Consider the following 22470-nt stretch of genomic DNA (forward strand, 5'->3'; position numbering starts at 1 on the left):
AGTGAATTGATTCGCCCAATGTCACACAGCATACAAGTGGCAGAATCAAGAATAGAATGCAAGTCTTTTGACTCCCAAGCCTATGCTCTTTCTCTTAAGCCATGCCCCTTCCCCATGCTGTTTCCTCCCCTGGTTGTGTCCTTGGGAGGAAAAGGAGAATGTCTCCTAAGAAGCAAATCTGCACACCTGCCATTGGGACTCTCCCCCACCCCTGGGAAGAAGAGGAAATTCAATCTGGGGGGGCTGTGGAGGAAAAGTGTGATGAGAGGATAAGAACTCCCCTATAAAAGTAAATTGGACCATGTCTTCTGCAATGTTTAGAGTTCCCAGCTCCGGAACCAAGTGTGTGGGGAGGTTAGGAAAGGTTAAAACAGCCGTCACATACAGATGCCCCTGTGATTTAGAGCTGGCAGGAGGGTGTCCACAGCTGTTAGAAGGGAGCAGGGTGGCACTTTCTCACCTGATTCAGTGTCAAAAAACAACTCCCCCTTCTCCCTTCCTTCCCCGTTTCTTCTGGCCTGTTCAAATTTCACCATGACCTTTCCTCTTCGCTTTCTTTTTGCCGGCACTGGTCTGTCAGCTGGCCAGCCTGTTTTGATTAAAGTAACTCTTCCTCATTCCTGAGACCTGATTCCGATATTTCTCCTTTATCCCTCGCACACCTCTCCCTTCCAAGATGCACTATTTCTTTCCTTCTCTGACATCATCACCACCACCCCACATCCCTAAAACAGGAGTAGTAATAATAACTGTGGTATTTGTTAAGCACTTACTATGAGCCAGGCACTGTACTAAGAGTTGGGGTGGATACAAGCAAATCGGTTTGGATGCAGTCCCTGTCCCACATGGGGCTCAGAGTCTTAATCTCCATTTTACAGACGAGGTAACTGAGGTCCAGACAAGTGAAGTAACTTGCCCAAGGCCCCACAGCAGACAATCATCAGAGCTGGGATTAAAACCCAGGTCCTTTTGATGCCCAGGCCCATACTCTGTCCTCTAGGCCATGCTTCTCCATGTTTTACAGATAGGGAAACTGTGGCCCAGAGAGATTAAGACATTTGCCCAAGTTCATAAAGTCAGTTGTGCAGGGGTGAACTGGGAGCTCAGGGCTCTGGACTTGTAAAATAAATCTAGGCTTGAACACCTAGGTTCTAATGCTGGCTCCATCATTTGTCTGCTGTGTGACCTTGGAGAAGTCACTGAACTGCCTCAGTTACCTCATTTGTAAAATGTGGATTCAGACTGTGAGCCCCATGTGGGACATGGATTGGCTCCAACCTGATTAGCTTGTATCTACCCCAGCACTTAGTATAGTAACTGGCATATAGTAAGCATTTAACAAATATAATTTAAAAAAGAAAAAGAAAAAAAAAAGCCCCTATAGACAAATTGAATCCGACTTGGGAGGACGAGGTCTTAATTTTGTGGATTTGGAGGGGGGAAAAGGACGATAGAAGCATTGTGTCCCAGCGCCCCCTCCTGGAAAATCTTCCAAATCTACCCTGGAGCCTTTCCTCACTTGGAAATAGATTTTTCTTTCCCTCCAGCATCTGGTCCATGCTGCAGTCAGCTCTTAAACCAGATGGAAGCCCTGTTCTTAAGCCATGCCCGAGCTGACTCCTGCCCGTTAATTTTCTCTTACTTTGTGTGGGCCACTGTCGGCAATTCTGTTGTAATGTACTAGCCCATTCACTTAGTACAGTGCTTTGCACACAAAATGCATAGAAAATACCATTGATTGGTCCAGGGAAGTCTACAACAAAGTAGAATCAATCGATGGTATTTACTGAGTGCTTACTCTGTGTAGAGCACTGTTCTAAGCATTTGAGGAAGTAAAAGTATATTGTTATACTCTCCCAAGTGCTTAGTATAGTCCTTGGCACCACAGCAAGCATTTAATAAATATGATTGATTGATTATAATTGAATTGGTAGACACGATCACTAACTGCAAGGAGCTTACAGTCTACAGGGAACAGCCTTAAGCTGTGGTCCAGACTGTTTGGTCTGGGGCCCGGTTTTCTCAACCAGTGAGGGTGGGCCACAACCCTGTTGCCTAGCAAATTTGAGAAAGGAGAAAGCAGTGACACACAAAACTCCATGCCCAGGGCTTTTCGAAATGACATTGTCTCTCACCTTTTTTCCCCCCACTTGGAAAAAGGACATGTGTCAAGTAGAGAAGAGGTTCATCCTGTGAGGGCCAGAGGGGTCAGCCCTGCATATATTCTCCCATGCCTTCTTCTTCCTCTGAGGGTGGGCACAGGCCTGGGGACGAGGCAGAGGGAGGCTATGGAAACCCAGTTCTGACTCTTCTGAGAGGAGCTTCAAGACTGAGTTCGCGGAAACAGGTCAGAGAGAGGCAGGGACCATGGAAGAGCTCTAGTAGTGTTAACTGTGGTATTTGAAAAGCACTTACTATGTGCCAGGCATTGTTGGCACTGTTGGCACAACCAGGCACTAGGGTTGTCATTGTAACATTTATTGAGCACCCACTTGGTGCAGTGCACTGTAATGGAAAATACAAAGGAATATGTTTCCTACCCACAGGGAACAAACATGAAAGCATTTACAACTGGAGGACACTTCGACTCCCTTAGGGATGTGGTTTGATGTGTTTCTTTCCCCCACCAGCACTAATGTTTCCCCACCAACAACACGTTTCCCCACCTGCCTTGCCTAGAGCAGGTCAGATTCCCACCTACAGAGGCAATGCCATCTTCTACCTCTTCCTCAGCCAGGACTGTCAGGAGAATGCTTTGCAGGCTTCGAGCAGTTTGCAGTAAGGAGCTTAATAAATTCAAGGGACTAATGCCACCCACCATTAGAGAACCGGCAGAGGAAAACAAGTGAAGATGCACAGACTTTCCAAGGGACGGTTGTCTGCAGCCAAGGAATCTGCCTGGGGTTATGGTACCAGTGACGGCATCATCCCTTTGAAAATAAAGAATGAGAAGACCAGATCTGGCCTGATGTGAGCACTCTAGGGCTGAGAACCTGCATGGAAGAACTACTTGGAGAAATAATGGTGCTACTTAGATTCTCATCCCTGCTCTGTTCTCCCTGGAACACTTAGTGCAATGAGCTGGCAGGCAGGCAAGGGTGTAGCATGTAGAAATCATAACATCGGAAGCAGTGTGGCCTAGCAGATAAAGCAAGGGTTGGGAGTCAGAAGGTTCTGGGTTCAAATCCTACCTCTACCACTTGTCTGTTCTGTATCCTTAGGCGGGGTCTCTTTACTTCTCTGTATCTCAGTTCTCTCATCTGCGAAATGAGGATTAAGACTGTAAACCTCATGTGGGACGTGGACTGTGTCCAACCTGATTGCCTTGTCTCAGTCCCAGTGCTTAGTAAAGTGCTTGGCACGTAGTAAGGACTTGACAAATACCATAAAAAATAGAAAGTAGCATGGGTAAGTCACTTTTCTGGGCCTCAGTTTCCACGTCTGTAAAATGGGATGAAATATTTGTTCTCCCTCCCCTGTGAGCCCTGGGTGGAACAGGAGGTATGTCTGACCTGATCATCCTGTACCTATCCCAGCTCTTGGCACAAAGTGCCCTTAACCAATACCACGATTTTTGAATGAAGGACATGCAGGACCCATTTTCAGCCATAATGACCGCAGCATAGTGTCAATGTTTGTCAATCAGATCTGTCAGTCTCATGCTGCTTTATTCCCCCAGACCTCATTTAGCCGGATGGTGTTGGAGGTGAGTAGGGGGAGGATGGTTGGAAGGACATTTTGGTGCCCTAAATTCAACTTGCAGAAAATTGAATTAACACTCCACCACCACAAATATTTTCCCTGGTCTTTACCACCCACAGAGGTGTCTCACAGAGAAAGGAGCCAATTGCTAGGAGCATCAGGAGCCTGCGAAAATGCCATGACTCACAGACCTGATTTTTATTACAATCCTTTTCGGCCCACAGGTTTCTTTGACACCTGACCTAATTTGAGGGCCTTGCTAAATTGCTCAACTACTCTAAAATAAGAAAAAACGTTGTCTTTTCAAATTGGACCTAATGGAAAATTCCCCAAAATACCTCTCCCTTTGCAACAGAACTTCCAATGATGCAACTGATACATAAAGAGCTAGAAACAGCTAACCCATCAGTGGTATTTACTGAGCATCTATTGTGAGCAAAACACTTTATTAAGCCAGGGTATTATTGCCAGAGTCCCTGTTGCCAATCCAATTTAAAAAAAAATTTAATGGTACTTGTTAAGCATTTAGAATTTGATAAACTCTGCACAAAGTGCTGGAGTAGATATAAGGTCATAAAAGAAGCAACATGGCCTACTAGAAAGAACATGGGCCTGGGAGTTAGACCTGGGTTTTAATTCCAGCTCCATCACTTGTTTACTGTGTGACCTTGGGCAAAGTCACTTCACTTCTCTGTGCCTCGATTTCCTCCTCACAAAACAAATAGTCAATACCTGTTCTCCCTCCAATCTAGATTGGAAGCTCCATCTGGGACCTGATTATCTTGTATCTATCCCAGCATTTAGTACAGTGCTTGGCACACAATAAGAGCTTAACAATTATTATTACTATTATTATTTTGGACCCAGTCCCTGTCCCATAAGGGGTGCACAGTCTAAGTCAGAGGGAGGAGGATTTAATCCCCATTTTACAGATGAGGTAACAGGCACAGAGAAGTGAAATGACTTGTCCAAGGTCACACGGCAGACAAGTGACAGCACTGTGATTAGAATGTAAGTCCTCTGACTCGTAAACCCAGGCTCTTTCCACTAGGCCATGCTGCTTCAATTCAGCTCACTCAGCTGATAATTTTGACCCCCCATATTTTACAGCACTAAGGGGACCAAGACACCTCAGTTCTTTTTCAGATTGGCTACTGACTTGACATCATTAGAGTGGAGAAACCATGAAAACCCCGAGACACTCTAATCTGTAAGTCTCTTGGAAGCTTTCCCCCTTGACTATCCAGAAAGCTGAGAGTGCATAACAGGAGTGGAAGCCTTCAGCCAAATCAGTGTTGTTTTGAATGAGTAATAGAGGATGCTTTCCTTATCTAATCTAGAGCAGGGAGGACTTTGGAAAACCCCCATGAAGCTCTGTGGGGAACAGTTAAAACACAACAGAAACAGTAATTAGTTCATACCAGATGGGTGGTCCAAGCTCAGCTAAAGTTACTAAAAAAAGCCTTTCTGCTCTGTGACATCAATTCCAGAAGAACAGCAAAGGCCAAGTACCTCCCAAGGAGCAGAGCTGGTAGCAAGAGGAGAGGAGGTTAAATCACCCTAGGTACCAGTTACTCTGGGATCCAGTGGTTCAGTGAGAACGTGATCAATCAATCAATTCTATTTATCCAGTGCTTACTGTGTGCAATGCATCGTACCAAGTGCTTGAAGGAGTACAATATAATAGAGTTGGTAGATGCGTTCCCTGCCCACATCGAGTTTACAGTCTAGAGAAATGTCTGAGCACAGGTGGTGTGAGACGTTGACCTGCCTTACCAAATACGTGATTCTAGGAATTTGATTCCTAAACAAGACAAGGAGGACAAGGTAAGAAGCGAGGCAGGAGGAAGGAAGTATTAACCCCTATAAACTCCCTTTTAGCCCACTGGACTCCACTGGTTCAAATCAGTTTGGCAGGAATATGGGAAGCAGTTCTTTCTGGGATCTTCATTCTCTTTGAGAGAGGAAGAATTCTGCTGTTGCTGAGTGGGAGAGAAGAGTCACATTTGTCAAACTTTGAGGTTTTAAATCGTCCCACTGCTCTACATACCACTTTAAATCAATCAACGAATCACAATCTAATTTACCCTTTCTCACCTGCTCTGAGATGAGAATTTCCTCTTGTCTCTCCACATAGTTGTTCTCACCAACACTTGAAACAGTGTGGCTAATATAGAACTCATTTTACTTAATAAGCCTTACCATCATTGTCGACAGTGTTATTATCTTCTTTGTCTCAGAAGCTTACCACCTCTGTGTCATCTTTGATGTCTTTGATTCGACCTACCACTATATTCTGCTGGTTTTCCTTCCACATCATCTCCTAGAACCACTCTTTCCTCTTAATAAGTGGTAGTTATTGACCACTTACTGCCTGCAGCGCAACGTGCCATATATAAATTAATTGGTAAATGTGATCCCTTCCCATAAGATTCTAACAGTCTGGATGGAAGAAAGATAAAATAAATAAAAAATGAATACAAATAAAATAAATTACAGATAGGGGAAATAGTAAAGTCTAAGGATATGGACATAAGTGCTGTGGGACAGGGTTGAGTAGCCCACCCAAAGAACCACCACCCTGGATTTAGTTAAAAATAATAGTAATGATAATTGTGGTATTTTTTAAGTGCTTACTATGGGCCAGGCACTGTACTAAACTCTGGGGTAGATATAAGTAAATCAGGTTGGACAGAATCCATGTCCCACTTGGGGCTCACAGTCTTAAACCCCATTTTACAGATGAGGAAACTGAGGTTTGGAAGTGGAGTGACTTGTCCAGAGACACAGCAGACAAGTAGAGGAGCTAGGATTAGAACCCAGGTCCTTCTGACTCCCAGGCCTGGGCTCTATCCACTAAAGAAGGCTGCTTCTCATCAGTTCACAACTAGACAACTGCATCACAGTCATCACTGGCTTCCTTGTTTCTAACCCCTCCCCTCTTCAGTCTACAATGCATTCTGATGCCCAGATCAACTTTCTAAAATCTTTATGGCACACAATTCTCCACTCCTCGGAAGCCTGCACTGGCAACCTGTTTCTCTCGGGATCGTGAACTGTTTCTGAAGTCTAGTGCATTGGCTTCATGGTTCTTCACCAGATTTCTCCTTAAGCATTTGAAGGATTGCATTCTTCACTCTTCTCATGTTCATCTTCTTACTTTGGCTCATTCTTCAGTTGCCCACCTCCTACCTGTCACTTCCCCCTGCCTGGATCTCCCTTCCCCTTCAAATCTACCAAAACACCACCCCCTTCTTCAATCTTCCTGAAATCTCACTTTCTCCAAGAAGTCTTCCCAATTAATGTTCCATCTTCTGTCATAAAGTCACTCTGTCAAGTGTGTCTTGGTAAACATACAGAAGTTGTTTACTATTGCCTTTTTCTGTACAGTAAAAACTTGAGTTTCTGCTGTTGTCTTTGATCAACATTTTGATTACTTGATCATGCACCTTTGACTCTTTCCTAGCATAGGTGAATCACCAAATCTCTGTCTTTTCTGCAATTTCACATTTCCTCCTGTCTCCCACTGGCACCTCCAGCTCAATTTGTCCAACAGAGCTCTTTTTTCCTCTTCCTTTCCTTTTCCTCTCAAATCCTTTCCACTTAATTTTTCCATCACAGTCAATGCCACCATCCTCCTGCTCTTGCAAAACCATAATCCGGTCATCATCCTTGACTCCTTCTTCTCTTTCAATGCCTATATTAATCATCATCAACATCAGGATATTTATTGAGCATTTACTGTGAGCAGAACATTGTACTAAGCCCTGGGGAGAGTACAATTCAACACATTCCCTGCCCACAATGATTTAGTCTGTGACCAAATCTTGTCATTTGTTCCTCTTCCTTTCATGTATCCATCACTTCCTCTCCATCCAGGCCCTTGCTCGATGTCCAGCAAGCCTCAACATTTGGAATCCTGGCAACCTCTGCCACCTCTCTAACCCAAAACTCCTCTCTGTGACTTGCCCCCATTGAGGACACTTTACCCCAGAGCCACCCCCCATTCCCAACACTGTATCTGCTACCCGTGTGCTTTGACAACACCCCCTTCCTTGTCCAGGCCCCTGGAGGCCCCTTAGTTTCCTCATGAGGCACTGGCTCTCAATAAGGGCTGGGAAAGGGGTGGAAATAGAGTTAACTAGGTAACTCCTCTCCTGCCAAATCACATTCCTGTTTATTAGTCAGAACAGTAATTAATGATAATAATAATAATTGTGATATTTGTTAAGGACTCAATATGTGCCAGACACTATACTAAGTGTTGGGGTAGATACAAGATAATTGGGTTGGGCACAATCCCTGTGCAATTTAGGGCTCACAGTCTCAATCCCCATTTTACGGATGAGATAATTTAGGCACAGAGAAGTGAAGTGACTTGTCCAAGGCCACACAGCCGAAAAGTAGGGGAGCCGGAATTAGAACCCAGGTCCTTCTGACTCCCAGACCTGTACTCTATCCTCTAGACCACACTGCTTCTCTAATTAAAGGCTGCCCTGGCAGCTTGGCTTTAGGGTCATAGTAGCCCCCTGAAGAGGGTACTATTGAGTTTCAGGCCCTTTTGCAAAGTGACTAATTTAACTGGTGACCCAGATCCAATAGGGTAGGTGTTGGGGAAAAGCCTCTGGAAGCAGAACCAACTTGAACATTTACTCCTGAGCCATTCCTAGGGGTCTCCAGAGGGTCAGCCCCTTCAGAGGGGTTTGAAGGGGAGCCCTGGTTTATAAGACCTCAGGAAGACCACAGGAAACAGAAGATCTGGTGAGCCAAAGGGGAGTTGGTTAATGTCATCGCTCCAGACTGTGGGAAAAGACAGGCTGATGGCAGAGGCTGAAGGAGCTTGGGACAAATGGATGGTCCTGCAGCCTGCAGGGAGTTGTCTGCAGGGGACCAGCTGCAGGGGGCCACTGAGGTTCTCCAAGTCAGGAGGAAATAAGAACACTCCTGTGATTCTCACCAACAAAATGAGGGGTGGAGGGACAAGTTCCTCTGAATCTCTCCCCCACCCACTTGTGCCCCAGGGCCCGATATTTATTGCCAGCAGCACACACTTGCTGCCTGATTTCCCAGTGATTAACCCTAATTTCTTCTTTCTTTGGGTATTCAATTACCCAGAGAGCCCTTGGGGAATCTAGGAGGGGGTCATTGAATGCCCACTGAATGCCCTCAGGCCTGGCCCCACACCAGGGAGCCTTGAGTCAGCCTCAGACCCAAGAGGTCACCTCCCTCACCTCCTCTGGTCTGGCTTGGAAGCAGCTCTGCCCTGGGATTTGGGGAGTTGACTCTGATGAATAGATTGCCCTCAGCACCAAAGCCAGGGCATGGGGAAAAGACTCTACAGGAGAGGGTAGTGAGGAGATAGCACTGACCCCTCCTCAGGGCTCCCCCCAGGAACCCTGATGTCAGTCAGCCCACCTGACAGAGGGTTGGCGACCACCCAGGCCCCAGCCTCGCTCCCTTACCTGGCCGCTGCCCTGACTCCAAGAGAGCTCCCTGCAGCCGGGGTTAAGTGAATTGTCTAGGGGCCCCATGCACTGAGCCAGCGTTCTAACCAGAAAGCAACTGAGTTGTGCCTCTCTCTCCTGGGGACAACAGCATAGATCAAACACCACATCTTCCCAGACTCCAGCAAGCAGTTTTGTTTGTTTTTTGTTGTTTTTTAATGGTAATAAGTGCTTACTACTGTCCTGGGGTAGACACAAGCTAATCAGATTGGACCCGGTCCATGTCCCACATGAGGCTCACAGTCTAAATCCTCATTTTACAAATAAGGTAACTGAGGCACAGAGAAGTGAAGTGACTTGACCAAGGTCACACAGCAGACAAGTGGAGGAGCTGGGGTTAGAACCAGTTCCTCTAACTCCCAGGCCCGTGCTCCTTCCACTAGGCCATGCTGCTTCTAGTTGATCCTGAAACAGTAAGCCATGATGAACTGTAGGTCAGGTCTATCGTGGGCTGAGTGACAGGGAGTGGAAGCTGTGGGGAAGTCCAAGAGCACCCAGCATCCCCAGGGTTCTCCCAGGCTCTAGTCCACCTTCTCCACATGTGCTAAGGATGGGGCCAGTTCTGGAGGAGGGACTGCTTTAGGGGGGAAGGAGGGGCCGGCCCAAAGTCCGTCGCTCTGCAGGGGACCTCCGGGCCCGGTTCAGCCGGATGGAATGGCCCATCTGTTCCCTCAGGACGTCCAGCTCCTCCTCCAGCTTCAGCGCCAGGCATGAGACCTCTGCTCCAGACACATCAGGATGACACTCTCTTACAGGCCCCAGCCTGGCCTCTGGGTTTCCCCTCCCCACTGGGGCCCTGGTTAGGATCAGCCCCTCACTAGGATCCAGAGCCCTCTCGCCCCAAACCTACCTCCCCCAAATCTTCGAGTCCCCCCAACCTGGAACTCCAGTGCCTCCCATTTCCCACTCCAGCCTCCAGACCCTGCCTCACCTCTTAACTCCCCTGGAGCACTGTGGAGACCCTCGGGAAGTGGCGGGGCAGAGGGTACTACCTTGTCCTGCTCCCCAGGGAGCTCCTCCCACTGTCCAGGCTGGGACCCCCGCTGATCCCGGTCTCCTGCCCTACTGCTCCTCGGTGGAATAAGAGATAAAGTTAGCCCCACCATCAGGGTCCAGACCCAGCCCCTCTGGAATCCCACCCCATTTCTGCCCTGTGGTGGGCCTGCAACATGTCTACCAACTCTTGTATTGAACTGTCCCAAGTGCTTAGTACAGTGCTCTGCGTGTAATAAATGATCAATTAATACCATTGATTGGCTCCCCCTTCCACCCAACCCCAATATGCACCCATTCCCATGGGTCCCTGGGCTCCAGGCCCAACCCCTAGCCCACCTCTTCCTTTGGCACTGGTTAGAGCTGGGGCGGAGTGACTGGTTCCAAGGTGGAGGACGAGGTGTTTGGGTGCTGGGGGTCTTGGCCTGGGCTTTGGCCATGAATGGGTCCAGCGGAGGCAGTTCCATCAACAGCTGTGAAGACCAACCCTCTGAGGGGAGGAGGAACCATATCCACCCAGCCTCCTATTCCTACTCTTCCTCCTCTAGTGACATTTCACCCAGGGTCATCGTTATGGCAACTGCCTGAAACTTTGAGACATTGTAACCCCAAAGGCCAGGGAGGCCCCTAGAACCTTTCATTTGTGTTTGTTCTAAATCCCAGTCCCTGTAGATTGTAAGCTCATTGTGGGTAGGGAACACGTATACCAACTCTGGTGTATTGTATTCTCCCAAGTAGTTAGTACAGTGCACTGCACACAGTAGGTGCTCAGTAACTATAATTGATGTTGATGATACAACAGGAAATGAGCCTCTGGCAGCGTTGCATGAACCCTAATAGGTTTTCAACACCAATGTGTTACAACTCCTCTCTTTCCTTAGGCCTCCTGTTTTGGAGGACTTTTCTTCCCCAGCTTCCCCCCATCTGGTGGAAGTCGCCCATGGGACCTTCTGGGCATTTCCTGTGGCTAAAAGGAGGTCCTATCATTTGCCCAGTGGGTAGGGAGAGTGGGGTTACCCTGCAGTCAAGCTTCATCTTTCTGAGGCCTTTACTCCAGCGGCCCCTTAGATGTCTCCAATCTCAGTAGCCTTACCTCCAGACCACTTCCCTCTTGCCCTTTTGGACTGCCTCACGCAGTGGCCTGGTACCAGGAGACCCAATCTGGCCTGATTGGAGACAGGATCAACCTCCCCTTCCTCAACCTTGACCCCTTCCTCCCTGGGTCCTGCCCTCTTGTTGCCTTTTTCCTCCCCCCATCCTCCCCAACAAAGCGGTGTAGGAGTGTGATGTTTCTCTGCAGACCTGAGGGAGCTGTGCTTCTACTTGAGAGTTGAGATGCCGGGAAGAGGCCCAGTGGGGCAGACAGGAACAGGATAAGTGGCAGACATGGCAACAGCAGTGGCAGGAGCAGAGAGCAGGCAACGCCTAGGAGCAAGCAGGGAACGCATGAGCAAGATGTATCCTTGGTGTCCCCAAAACTGCTCTCCAAACGAAACTTCACCTTTGACTCATCTCTCTCATTCCACCCGAATTTTCACTCCATCACCAAATCCTGTCAGTTCAACCTTCACCACATCAATAAAATCCACCCTTTCCCTCCATATAGACTGCTACCATGATCCAAGCTCATATCATAACTCACCTTGATTACTGCATCAGCCTCTTCAATGACCTACCTGTCTCCTGTCTCTCCCCACTCCAGTCCATTCTTCACCCTACTGCCTGGATCATTTCTTTAAAAAACAGTTCTGCATACATTCTCCGCATCTCAAAAACCTCAGGTAATAATAACAATAATTATTATTATTATTATTTGCTTAACTTTGCGGTAGTTAAGCGCACATAGTAAGCATACAGTACGCGCTTAACAAATACCATTATTATTATTACTTTTATTACCAGCGGTTTTCGAGGTTCAGAGAATGTATGCAGAACTGCTTTTTAGAGAAATTATCCAACCATCTCCATATCAAACAGAAACTCCTTACCATTGGCTTTAAAGCACTCAATCAACTCTTCCCTCCTACCTAACCTTACCATTTTAATGGTATTTGTTAAGCACTTACTATGTGTAGTAAGCACTGGGGTACATGCAAGCTAATGAGTTTGGACACAATCTCTGTCCCACATGCCCATGAAATTCCCACATTTCCCTCCTCAAACACCAACCGACTCACTAAACCTCGATTTCGTCTACTTCTGCACTGACTCCTTTCCCACATTCTCCCTCTGTCCTGGAATCAGTCCATCAGTGGTATTTACTGAGCACTAACTGTGTGCAGAGCACTATACTAAGCATTTGAGAAAGTACAATAGAGTTGGGAGACATGTTCCCTGCCCACAATGAACTTACAGTCTAGAGTGGGAGACAGACATTATTAAAAGTAAATTACAGAAATGTACACCAGTGCAGTCACCACTTCATAACTGACAGACTTCCACTCTTCCCACCTTCAAAGCCCTGTGAAAATCATCTCCCCAAACCCCCTTTTTTATGGTAGTTGCTAAGCACTATGTGCCAGCCACTGTGTTGAGCACTGGGGTAGATACAAGCTAATCAGGTTGGACACAGTTCATGTCCCACATGGGGCTCACAGTCTTAATCCCCATTTTACAGATAAGGTAACTGAGGTGCAGAGGAATGGAAATAACTTGCCCAAGGTCACATAGCAGACAGAGATGAGGAGTCGGGATTAGAAGCCAGGTCCTTTTGACTCCCAGGTCCGTTCTCTGTGCACTGGGTCATGCTGCTTCCCTGACTAATCCCTCACTTTTTCTCTTTGCTCTCCCTTCTGTATTGCCTATCCACTTAGGTCTGTATCTCTTGCCTATGCACTTAGGTCTGTATCTCTTAAACACTTCGATATTCATCTCACTCCCAGCTCCACAGTACTCATGAACCCATCCTTATGCACTTCCATTTCCCCGATCCGTACTTTATTTTTAGTTCAAACTCCAACTCCTTAAGGACAGGGATCAAGTCTACCACTCTGCTGTATTGTACTCTCCCAACCACTTTGTATAGTGCTCTGTGCAGAGTAAGCACTTAATACCATTAATTGACAGGGGAATCCTGGGGCTTGGCACGGGGGGACTCACAGTGCAGTGTGTGGCATGGCAGTGCCCATGAGGCAGCGAACAGAGGCAAGGCGGGGCTGAACAGGAACAAGGTGGAGCTGGGCTGAAGATGGGCAGGGGCGGGCATCGGGCAGATTCATGGACATGAAGCCCGGGGCAAGTGAGAAGGTGCCTGGAAAGGAGAATTAGACAGTGACCCAAGAGGCAGTAGTGAGGGAGCTCTGGGTCCCTCCCCGCTATCCCCGGCCCCACCTCTCCAGTTCCACCAGTTTCTGAGCCAGGATCTTCTGCTCCCCCCGGGCACTGTCCCGACTGTTCTGTAGCCGATTCTTCTCTCTCCTGGCAGGGTCACTCAGCAAGAGGAAAAAGCATGGTGACTTCACCTGGGAGAATCACCCCCTCTTGCGCCTAGGGCCACCCTGACCTCTAGACAGGCCCCAAGCCCTCTCCAAGCACCAACACTTTAGGTCCAGGCTTGGAGGGCAGTCGGGCAGAGCCAGCGGCCTCACTGATTGATGCCCATGAGGCTCATCAGGGTGGGGCAGGAAGGGGTGGGCTCCACAGGGAGGGATAGTATTAAGATGGCAAGGGGGAAGTCATACCAGCAGCTTCACAGCCGGAGCTGGGAAAGAGCCAGGGGCCCAGGCTAAGGCATTGGAGTTTCCCAGGAACAAGCAGGGGGATATTGTTGGGGCTTCTGGGGCCGGGGAAGACTATGGAAGGATGGCTTAGGGAAGCATCGGGTGGAGGCGGCAGCCTATTGTGGGGATGAGAGGGGAGTCCTCTGGCGAGTGGCCTAGGGAAGTAGCCCTTGGAGGTAGCAAGGGTTGTGGGGGGAGGCCTGTGATGGGAGATCTGGGAACAACCTGAGCTGTTCGTTCTCCAGCATGAACTCCTGAAGCATCCCATACAGGTTCCTTTCTGCCCAGCCTTGTCCACTGGTTCGGGCAGCACAGTTGTCCTCGCTACTGCTGGGTGGGCGTCCTGCTGGGGACCCGAGAAAGAGAGAGATAGAGAGGAGCTAGATTGGCCTGGCAGAGGCTCTATTCTGGCTGGGGTGAAGGGCAAGGGGGACCCTCATGTCAGGCACCTCATGCACCAGTGAGGGTCCCAGAGCCCCTCCTCTCCATTCCCACCCTAAGGCAAATCCTTGCCACCTTTTCCAGGGCCTCCTCTCTCTCCTCCCCAAGAGGACTAGATGTTTCAATTGAGGTGGGACCATCCTGGACTTTGGGCAGCAACAGTGGCAACAGGAGAGGGGCAGCAGAAGCAGTGGTTGAGGGACAGAAGAAGCAGGTGAGGGGCAGGAGAAGAAGCGGGTGAGGAGCAGAAGAAAAAGCTGATGAGGGGCAGCAGAAAACATTGATGAGGGGCAGCTGTGACTCTGTCTCTCATTCTCTTGCCTTGCTGTTTCCCTCTCCTGCTTTTTTGGTCCCTCCCCCTGGAGGTCCCACCAGTTCTATTCTCCCTTGAGTCCCCCAAACTCTTCCCTCCTCTACCCACTCTGCCCTAATTCCTTTCCTTAAAGGGCCAGAGTGAGGCGTTGGGATGGACTTACTCCCATCCTGGGGTATGCCCCCTCGCCTCCCCCAGCACCATTCCCCACTGACCGCAGGCCCCCGAGCTCCCAACTCTTTTTGCCCCGGCCCAGCCCGGCGACTTCTCTAGCTGCTGCCGCAAAAGCAAGTTTTCTTCCCGCAGCTGCCGGACCTCCTCATCCAACCTGGCCCTCCGTGGCTCCTGGGGAACCTGCACCAGGAAAGGATGAGATCGGTTGGCACCAGCCTCCTCCCTACCACAAGACCTCCCCACCCCATGTAGCCCCAACCTCATCCCTCCCGTCCCCCTCCCCTGCCTTACCACCCTGGCCAGGGGCCTGGTGTGCACCCGTTGGGCCCGGCTGGCATAGCGCAGGGTGTTGAGTGTCTCTGGGAGGCAGCTGGCTGAGGGGGATACACAGGCCACCTGCAGAGGCAACAGCGGAGCAGGAGGGAACGAAGGGGTCCAGGCCCTAAAGTAGGGAGTCAGCCCCTCCCCAGGTCCTGGCCCTCCAGCCTGTGATCATTACACATTTTGGTCTTAGCCCCTGGACCACGTGTCCCAGTACAGTTTCCAAAGGGGCCTGCTTCTCCCACCATCTCCCCCCACTCCCTCTGAGCCAGAGCTCCTAGCCTTGGTGGAGAAGGTCTCAAAACCCATTGACCCATCCACCTAAAGCCCTGGTCCTGAGGGAGTTAATGCCCCCGGGCCCCCGGCCTTACCCACCCTTCCCCAGGGCCAGGATCCAGTACCATGAGGGTCACCCCCGTGCCCCCAAGACAGTCCGCCAGCAACCGTGTGAGCTTGCTGTCCCGGTAGGGGATGTGGCTGTGCCGCCGGCGGGGGTCCAGCAACAGGGAGATACAGTGACCTGCAGGGACAATCGAGCGGGGCCTCAGCTTAACCCCACTGACCCCTGGGCAGGCCGACCACACATGCTGGCCTAGGCTGGGCTGGACTTGGTAGTCTGTCCAGGGCAAATTTATGAGACCCATGTAGGTCCCGGAATTGGGACCTCCTGCCTATTCAAATCAGCTTGAAGCACTTAGAGGGAACAAGTAGGTCTGGAACTTCCTCACTGGAGAAGCATATTCAGCATCTGTTCTTGTGGGGGTCCCGCAGCATTCTGAGATTTATAGTGCAAACATCCCAGAATTCATAGGGGCCCAGGAAACAAGTAAATGTAGGGGGTCATGGGGGGAAAACTCTGGGCTGTGACATGGGGGACCTTAGATTATTGGCCTTTGGGTGCCCCTGGATGAGAGGAAGAGGAAATGCAGAGCCCCTGGGGTTCGAAGCTATAGCGTCCTCCCCACCCCCAACCACTAGCCTCCCCCTGGGGACTTACTCAGAGCCAGTAGACTGCGGTTGATGTTATTGGCCTCCAGCATCAGCTGTCCTTTGGAGCGGGTGTCTGACACCTTCTCACTGCCAGCTAGGTCTACGAAGCACAGCTTCCCACCCGGGGACTGGGCCCCAAGAGTCTCCTCCTGGGGTTGGAAGGGGTAGGACTGGTGAGATGATCAGCACCACTCCCTCCACCAAACCTGGGTCCACCTGCGTTGGTTAGGAAGGGGTTCCCCTTGCCAACCCTCTGTCTCTCCGACTGGCGATGGGGCCCTTGGTTTTGCCCTCAGACCTGCCCTCCTACAGCTCCCATTTTCAGGCTGGCGGCTGGGCCCACCCATCCATCTCAGAATGCTGGCCCCTCAGGAGGACTTCCTCACCGATTGGCTATGGATGTGCACAGTAAGCAAGGCGTGGCTGCGGCTGGAGGCCTCGTTCAGAGTGTGCGCTGAACTCCGCCGCCGCCTCAGACCTAGTGTTCCAAGGTCGGGGGGAGAGGGCGTTGGAGATGGAAAAAGGCAGGAGATATAGGCTGATCTCACAACCCTTCTCCACCGCAGGCTGAAAACCCCGTTGGTCCTCAAGAGACTTAACTACGTCCTCCACAAACCTCCTCCACCATCCCACTCTGCTCAAGCATTCAGTACAGTGCTCTCTGCACATAGTAAGCACTCAATAAATACCATCAATCAATTAACTGCCCCCCACTCCTCTCAGCTCCACCCACCCTCCTGCAGAAGCTGGCTGATGGTGTCCAGGCTCCGAAACTCTACTGTCTTTAGTTGTTCCACATAGAAGCCTTGGGCTTTGCTCCAGCGGACAGGGAGGGGGCGGGGAGACTCCCCACTCAGCAGGTCCCGGACCTAGATAGTGGGATTGGAGCATTTGGAGTGATGATGTCCTTCAGTGGCTCAGTGAATCCTTTTCTGTTTTTGGTCCAAGTACCCAGACCACTCTCCCTCCCCTAGCCCCGGCCTGCCCTTTTCTCCTTCCCTCTTTCCCCTATTCCTGCCCCTTCACCTGCTCATTGTAGATCTCCAGGTAGGAGGTGCTGAGGGTGACGGGGGTCTCCAGCTGCTGGGCCCGCTCCAGGAGGCAGGTGAATGACCTCTGCATGAGGCCCACCAGCTCGGGTGGCACAGGATCCTGCTCCGTCTATGGATGATTGCAATTATGATATCTGTTAAGCACAGTACTAAGCACTGGGGTGGTCACAAGAAAATCAAGTTGGATACAGTCCCTCTCCCACATGGGACTCACAATCTTAATCCCCATTTTACAGATAAGGTAATTGAGACACAGAGACTTGAAGTGACTTGCAGACAAGTGGCAGAGTAGGGATTAGAACCTAGGGCCTTCTGACTCCCAGGCCCATGCACTGTTCACTTGCCTCATCTTATGCCGTCAAGTCATTACCGACACACGACGACACCATAGGTCTTTCCCGAAATGGCCTACCTCCATCTGCAGTCATTCTGGTAGTGTATCTATAGAGTTTTCTTGGTAAAAATATAGAAGTGGTTTACCACTGGCTTCTTCCTCTCAGTAACTTGAGTCCCCATCCTCATCTCTCTCCCCTGCTGCTGCCGCCCAACACAGGTGAGTTTTGACTAGTAGTAATTGTCTTCCACTTGCTAGACACTGCCCAAGTTAGGAATGGAATGGATATGCCTCTGCTTGACTCTCCCTCCCATAGTCAAGACTGGTAGAGTACTGGAAACTCTCCAGCTGCGACCCTGAGAGGGGCACCCTTAACTAGGCCATGCTGTTTTGATGTGGGAAGCAGAGTGAGAGCGGGAACAAAGACGACCCCTGCAGACCTTAAGCCGGGCATGGAAGCAGTTGGTATGGAATGGGCATTTCCTCACCATGAGAGAAGGTGGTGGGGGAATCTTACCTGGGGAGGGGGGCCGGTCAGGGTGTAGGTCTTCCCAGAGCCTGTCTGTCCGAAGGTGAAGGCCGTGCAGGAGAAGCTGAGTGAGGAGGGTGGGGATGAGCAGGTGTGTGGGGACTTGTGGGTTGGAGGGACACTGCTGAGGGTTGGGGCACCGGGGCCAATAGGGCACTCACCCCTGCAGGGCCAGCTCCACCAGCCGCAGGATGCCGCAGCCCTGGAACATCTCACCCTGGGAGCAAGCTCCATCCAACACGGCACTGAAGCTGAAAGCCATGTCCCTTCCCAGACCTGGGGCGTTCACCTATGGGAAAAATGAGGCCTCAGCATCTGGTCGTGGGAGCACGTGTATGGACAGGGCACGAGTGGCCATTTGGGGGGAAGGATGGAAAGAAGGGTGAAGGGAAGGATGTAGGGAGGGAGGGATTGGAGGGTGGAGAGAGAGAGAGGGTAGGGAGTGGTAGAGGGAGAGAGGCATAGAGAGAAAGAGGGAAAGGGGAGGGAGGGGTTAAAAGAGAGAGGAAGGAGGGGAGGGAGGAGTGGAAAGGAAGGGGAGGGAAGAGTGGAGAAAGAGGAAGGGAAAGGTGGAAAGAGAGGGAGGGTTGGGGTGTGCTAACTCACCTGAAGCGTCCTGGGCCCGGTGCACTGCAAGGCACTCTGCTCTCCTCGCCGCCGCTCGGCCCGGCTCATGGGGCGCACCCTGATGGCCGACACGGACCCCGTCTTTCCTGCTCGGCGTCCCTCAGGCCCGGCCCCTTCTCCAGATCCCCCACCCTCACCCCTGCTTCCTCATTTGAGCACCACCCTGGTCAGGGTCTCCTCCACCCCCTCCCCTGCCTCCTTACCTGAGCACCACCCGAATCGGGGTCTCCTCCACATCTTCATGGTCACCCTGACCTTTGGAGAAATCCCTGAGAAAAGTCAGCAGGATGCAGGGTCAGGATCCAGGGTCAGCATCTCCACCCACCCCTGCAGTTTCCCCCTACCTCCTCCGCTGAGGGCCCAGCATATTAAGCTGCTGGTGGATTGGAAGTTTAAGGGGTCCTTAGCTTTTCCCTGGCTTTGGGTGGGGGGAGACCCCAAATACTTTGGCACCCTTCCTGACCCAGGCCCTAAAGGCTGAGTCCTGGTCACACCTGCCCTTCTTGTCCATCCGGCTGAGGACTCCCAACGTTCCTCTGCGCTGCTCCATATTGGTCTGCTGAGACGAGGGTCTGGGTTGAGCATGAGAGGGCTGGGGGTGGGAGTTAACCCTCTCCCTGCTGGAGGATGTGGAAACAGTGCGTTTGGGATTGGGGGACAGGATAAAAAGCTTAGCCTCAGAGGAGGCCCGAACAAAAGAACCTCCTTGGGGAGAATCCCCCTCCTTGGGGAAAAGCCCCCAGCTAGGCCCCTGCCTGTGGCTCTCACTCCAGCCTTTCAGCTCCAGCCCAGGGTTAACTCCCAGCCAGGGGGCCGCTCCTCCCCTGCTAGGTAGCCAGCCGGAACCAGCCCTGAGCTGCTATGTGAACCACTGCCAGCTGCAGGGTTAAAGATTTACCCATCAACCTGGGGGCCAGCTCTCTTCCCATCCCCCATCCCTGGCCCATCCTGACCAGCCCCCTTCCCCTTCCCCCCCCCCCCCCCAGTTGAGGTTCTGTAAGGGGGCAATAATCTCTCTCTCAGGTATTCCTGCACCTTTCTGACTAGCTTGCCCCTGCTCACACCTTATTGGCCTTTCAGCAGAGTAAGAGGCCCAGAGGAGTCCAGCAGGTGGTCCCGGAAGGGTCTCATAGTTGTGGGCAGGGAATGTGCCTACCAACTCTGTTGTACTGTACTCTTCCAAGCACTTGGTACAGTTCTCTGCATGTAGTAAATGCTCAATAAATGGCACTGGTGATGGTGATGATGATGGTTGCCATAGCTTCAGCCCTGCCTTGGCTCTGTCTTTTAAAGGGAAACACAGTCCCAACACCCAAATCTAAAGTCAGTTGATCCCTGTCCCGAACTGGATTCCACCCAGCTAGCTGGATCTCTCTTCCTTTTCCCTATATGGACCCCATTAGGAGCAGTGAGGGTGAAAAGGCCAAGAGGCTGCTAACACTCAAAAGGGGACCAAACTGCAAGAAGTGATCGAAAGGGCTGTGGTAAACTTGTTCAGCTGGAAGAGTCTGGACAGTACAGATTGAGGAAATGGACAAGAAATTCCCACTAGTACAGTCCTTTACACACAGTAAGTACTCAATAAATATGATTGAATGAATGAATAGAATGCAAGCTCCTTTTAGAAAAAAATAGTATTTGCTAAGCGCTTGCCCTGTGTCAAGCACTAAGTGCTGTGGTAGATCCAAGTTCATTAGGTTGAACACAGTCCCTGTCTCACATGGAGCTTGCTGTCTAAGTTGAAGGGAAGAGGAGGTGACTGAAGCACAGAGAAGTTAAGGGACTTGCCCAAAGTCACACATAAACACTGGGCAGAGCCAATTTAGAACCCAGGCCCTCTAACTCCCAGGCCTATGCTCTTTTCCATTAGGCCATGCTGCTTCTCCTTGAAGGCAGGACTGGCTTGTACCAACTCTGTTGTATTATACTCTCCCAGGTGATTTGTTCAGTGCTCTGCAACCAGTAAACATTCAATAAATGCCATTGATTGAGATTCTGAACACCTCAGGGCCCAGTTTTTCTCTGATTCCACCAGAGACAGAACCAGAGCAATTGGAAAGGATTATGGTTAGACAAAAGGAAGAACTTCCTGACGGTGAGATAAAAATTGGAAGGGATTCCTGTGGGCGCCTGTGAAGTTTTCTCTCCAGGCAAATACAAGTGACCACACTCCAAATCGGGACAAAATAGAAGTAGCCCTGCTTCTCTTTGTTCTTCCCCACTCTCAGCCCCACAGTACTTTTGTATGTACCTATAATGTATTTATTTATATTACTACCTGTCTCCCCTTCTAGACTGTAAACTCAATGTGGGCAGGGAACGAACCTATTTATTGTTATATTGTACTCTCCCAAGCGCTTAGTACAATGCTCTGCACACAGTAAGTTCTCAAAAAATACGATTGAATGAATGGAGGCAGCAAGATGGACCCGATGACCCTTAAAATGAAAAGCGATCTCAAATCTGATGCCCAACTCCTGAGAGCTAGCAGGCAAATGATTTCACGTTCACGGTTAATAATTGTGCACAAATAGTTGCTGTCCGTCCCTGGGCCGTGCGGTTGTCTGGTGAATGGGGTTTATCGTGTTCAGTTGCCGTCTTCCGGCGGGAGCAGGAGCAGGAAGGCTGTGGTCAAAGGTGTGGGGGGAGGGGGGAAGCAGGAGCAGAATGCTGGCATTCATGGAGGCTCCTCCATGGAGTGGCATTCCTCTGCAGAATCGTCCAACAACTGCCTACACAAAGGCGACCCAATCTGTTCCAGGTCTATCCTCTAGAGAGCAGCAGAAGGTGGGCCTGCTGCATGGCTCTGCCAGCTGTGAGCCAGGGATGCACAAGGAGACTTTGTGAGGGCTTGGAAACTCCCTTTTATCTTAATTGACAGCAGGCTCTGGGGTCCTGCCAGCAGATGGGTTCACTACTGGTGGGGAGGTGCAGCTGTTCCAACAACTCTCCTAGTTATCCAGTCAATCAATCGTATTTATTGAACGCTTACTGTGTGCAGAGCACAGTACTGAGCGCTTGGGAGAATACAGTATAACAGTATAACAGACATATTCCCTACCTACAATGAACTTGCAGTTTAGAGGGGGAGACAGACATTAATGTAAATAACTAAATTACATATACTGGCACAAGTGCTTTGGAGCTGAGGGGGAATGAATAAAGAGAGCAAGTCAGAGCCACACAGAAAGGAGTGGGAGAAAAGGAAATGAGGGCTTAGTCAGGGAAGGCCTCCTGGAGGAGATGAGCTTTCATTAAGGCTTGGAGGGTGGGGAGAGTAACTGTCTGTCGGATACGAAGAGGGAGGGCATTCCAGGCCAGAGGGAGGACGTGGGTTAGAGTTTGGCGGCGATATAGACGAGATCAAGGTGCAGAGAGAAGGTTGGCATTTGAGAAGCGAAGTGTGCGGAATGGGTTATTCAAGGAGAGCAGCAAGGTGAAGTAATAATAATAATGTTGGTATTTGTTAAGTGCTTACTATGTGCAGAGCACTGTTCTAAGCGCTGGGGTAGACACGGGGGAATCAGGTTGTCCCACGTGGGGCTCACAATCTTAATCCCCATTTTACAGATGAGGTAACTGAGGCCCAGAGAAGTTAAGTGACTTGCCCACAGTCACACAGCTGACAAGTGGCAGAGCTGGGATTCGAACTCATGACCTCTGACTCCAAAGCCCATGCTCTTTCCACTAAGCCTCACTGCTATACTCTCCCAATCACTTATTAAAGTGCTTAGCATTCTGTAGGGGCTCAATAAATACCACTGATGAATA

At 50.3% G+C, this 22470-nt stretch overlaps 1 protein-coding gene across 4 annotated transcripts; it reads right to left on the reverse strand.

Annotated features, from left to right (window-relative positions):
- Positions 1-9534: 9534 nt before the first annotated feature.
- Positions 9535-19423, reverse strand: KIF12 (kinesin family member 12). Of its 4 annotated transcripts, none has more exons than XM_039911749.1 (19): positions 19194-19423; positions 18903-18968; positions 18679-18757; positions 18234-18361; positions 18061-18136; positions 17184-17318; positions 16891-17026; positions 16544-16635; positions 16165-16306; positions 15569-15687; positions 15138-15242; positions 14888-15026; positions 14144-14261; positions 13530-13616; positions 13299-13449; positions 11502-11624; positions 10539-10672; positions 10138-10274; positions 9535-9925 (listed from the first exon to the last, which is right to left on the reverse strand). In XM_039911749.1, exons 1-19 carry the CDS (start codon positions 19247-19249, stop codon positions 9786-9788), a joined length of 2163 nt encoding a protein of 720 aa, XP_039767683.1. In that variant the 5' UTR covers positions 19250-19423; the 3' UTR covers positions 9535-9785. The 4 variants fall into 4 exon arrangements, with proteins under 4 accessions (XP_039767683.1, XP_039767682.1, XP_039767681.1 ...); XM_039911748.1 differs by having other exon boundaries at positions 10138-10271; positions 14144-14264; XM_039911747.1 differs by having other exon boundaries at positions 14144-14264.
- Positions 19424-22470: the final 3047 nt, after the last annotated feature.

Source organism: Ornithorhynchus anatinus, chromosome 4 (assembly GCF_004115215.2).
Source record: "Ornithorhynchus anatinus isolate Pmale09 chromosome 4, mOrnAna1.pri.v4, whole genome shotgun sequence".
Taxonomy (NCBI): Eukaryota; Metazoa; Chordata; class Mammalia; order Monotremata; family Ornithorhynchidae; genus Ornithorhynchus; species Ornithorhynchus anatinus.

Coding starts and splice junctions, on each gene's coding strand:
- KIF12 (XM_039911747.1), bottom strand. CDS start 19,249: ATGGAGCAGCGCAGAGGAACGTTGGGAGTCCTCAGCCGGATGGACAAG. Junction 15,027..15,137: donor CCAGGCCCCTGGCCAGGGTG/GTAAGGCAGGGG, acceptor TTCCTGGTGCAG/GTTCCCCAGGAGCCACGGAG. Junction 10,673..11,501: donor TAGAAGCACAGCTCCCTCAG/GTCTGCAGAGAA, acceptor TGGTCTTCACAG/CTGTTGATGGAACTGCCTCC.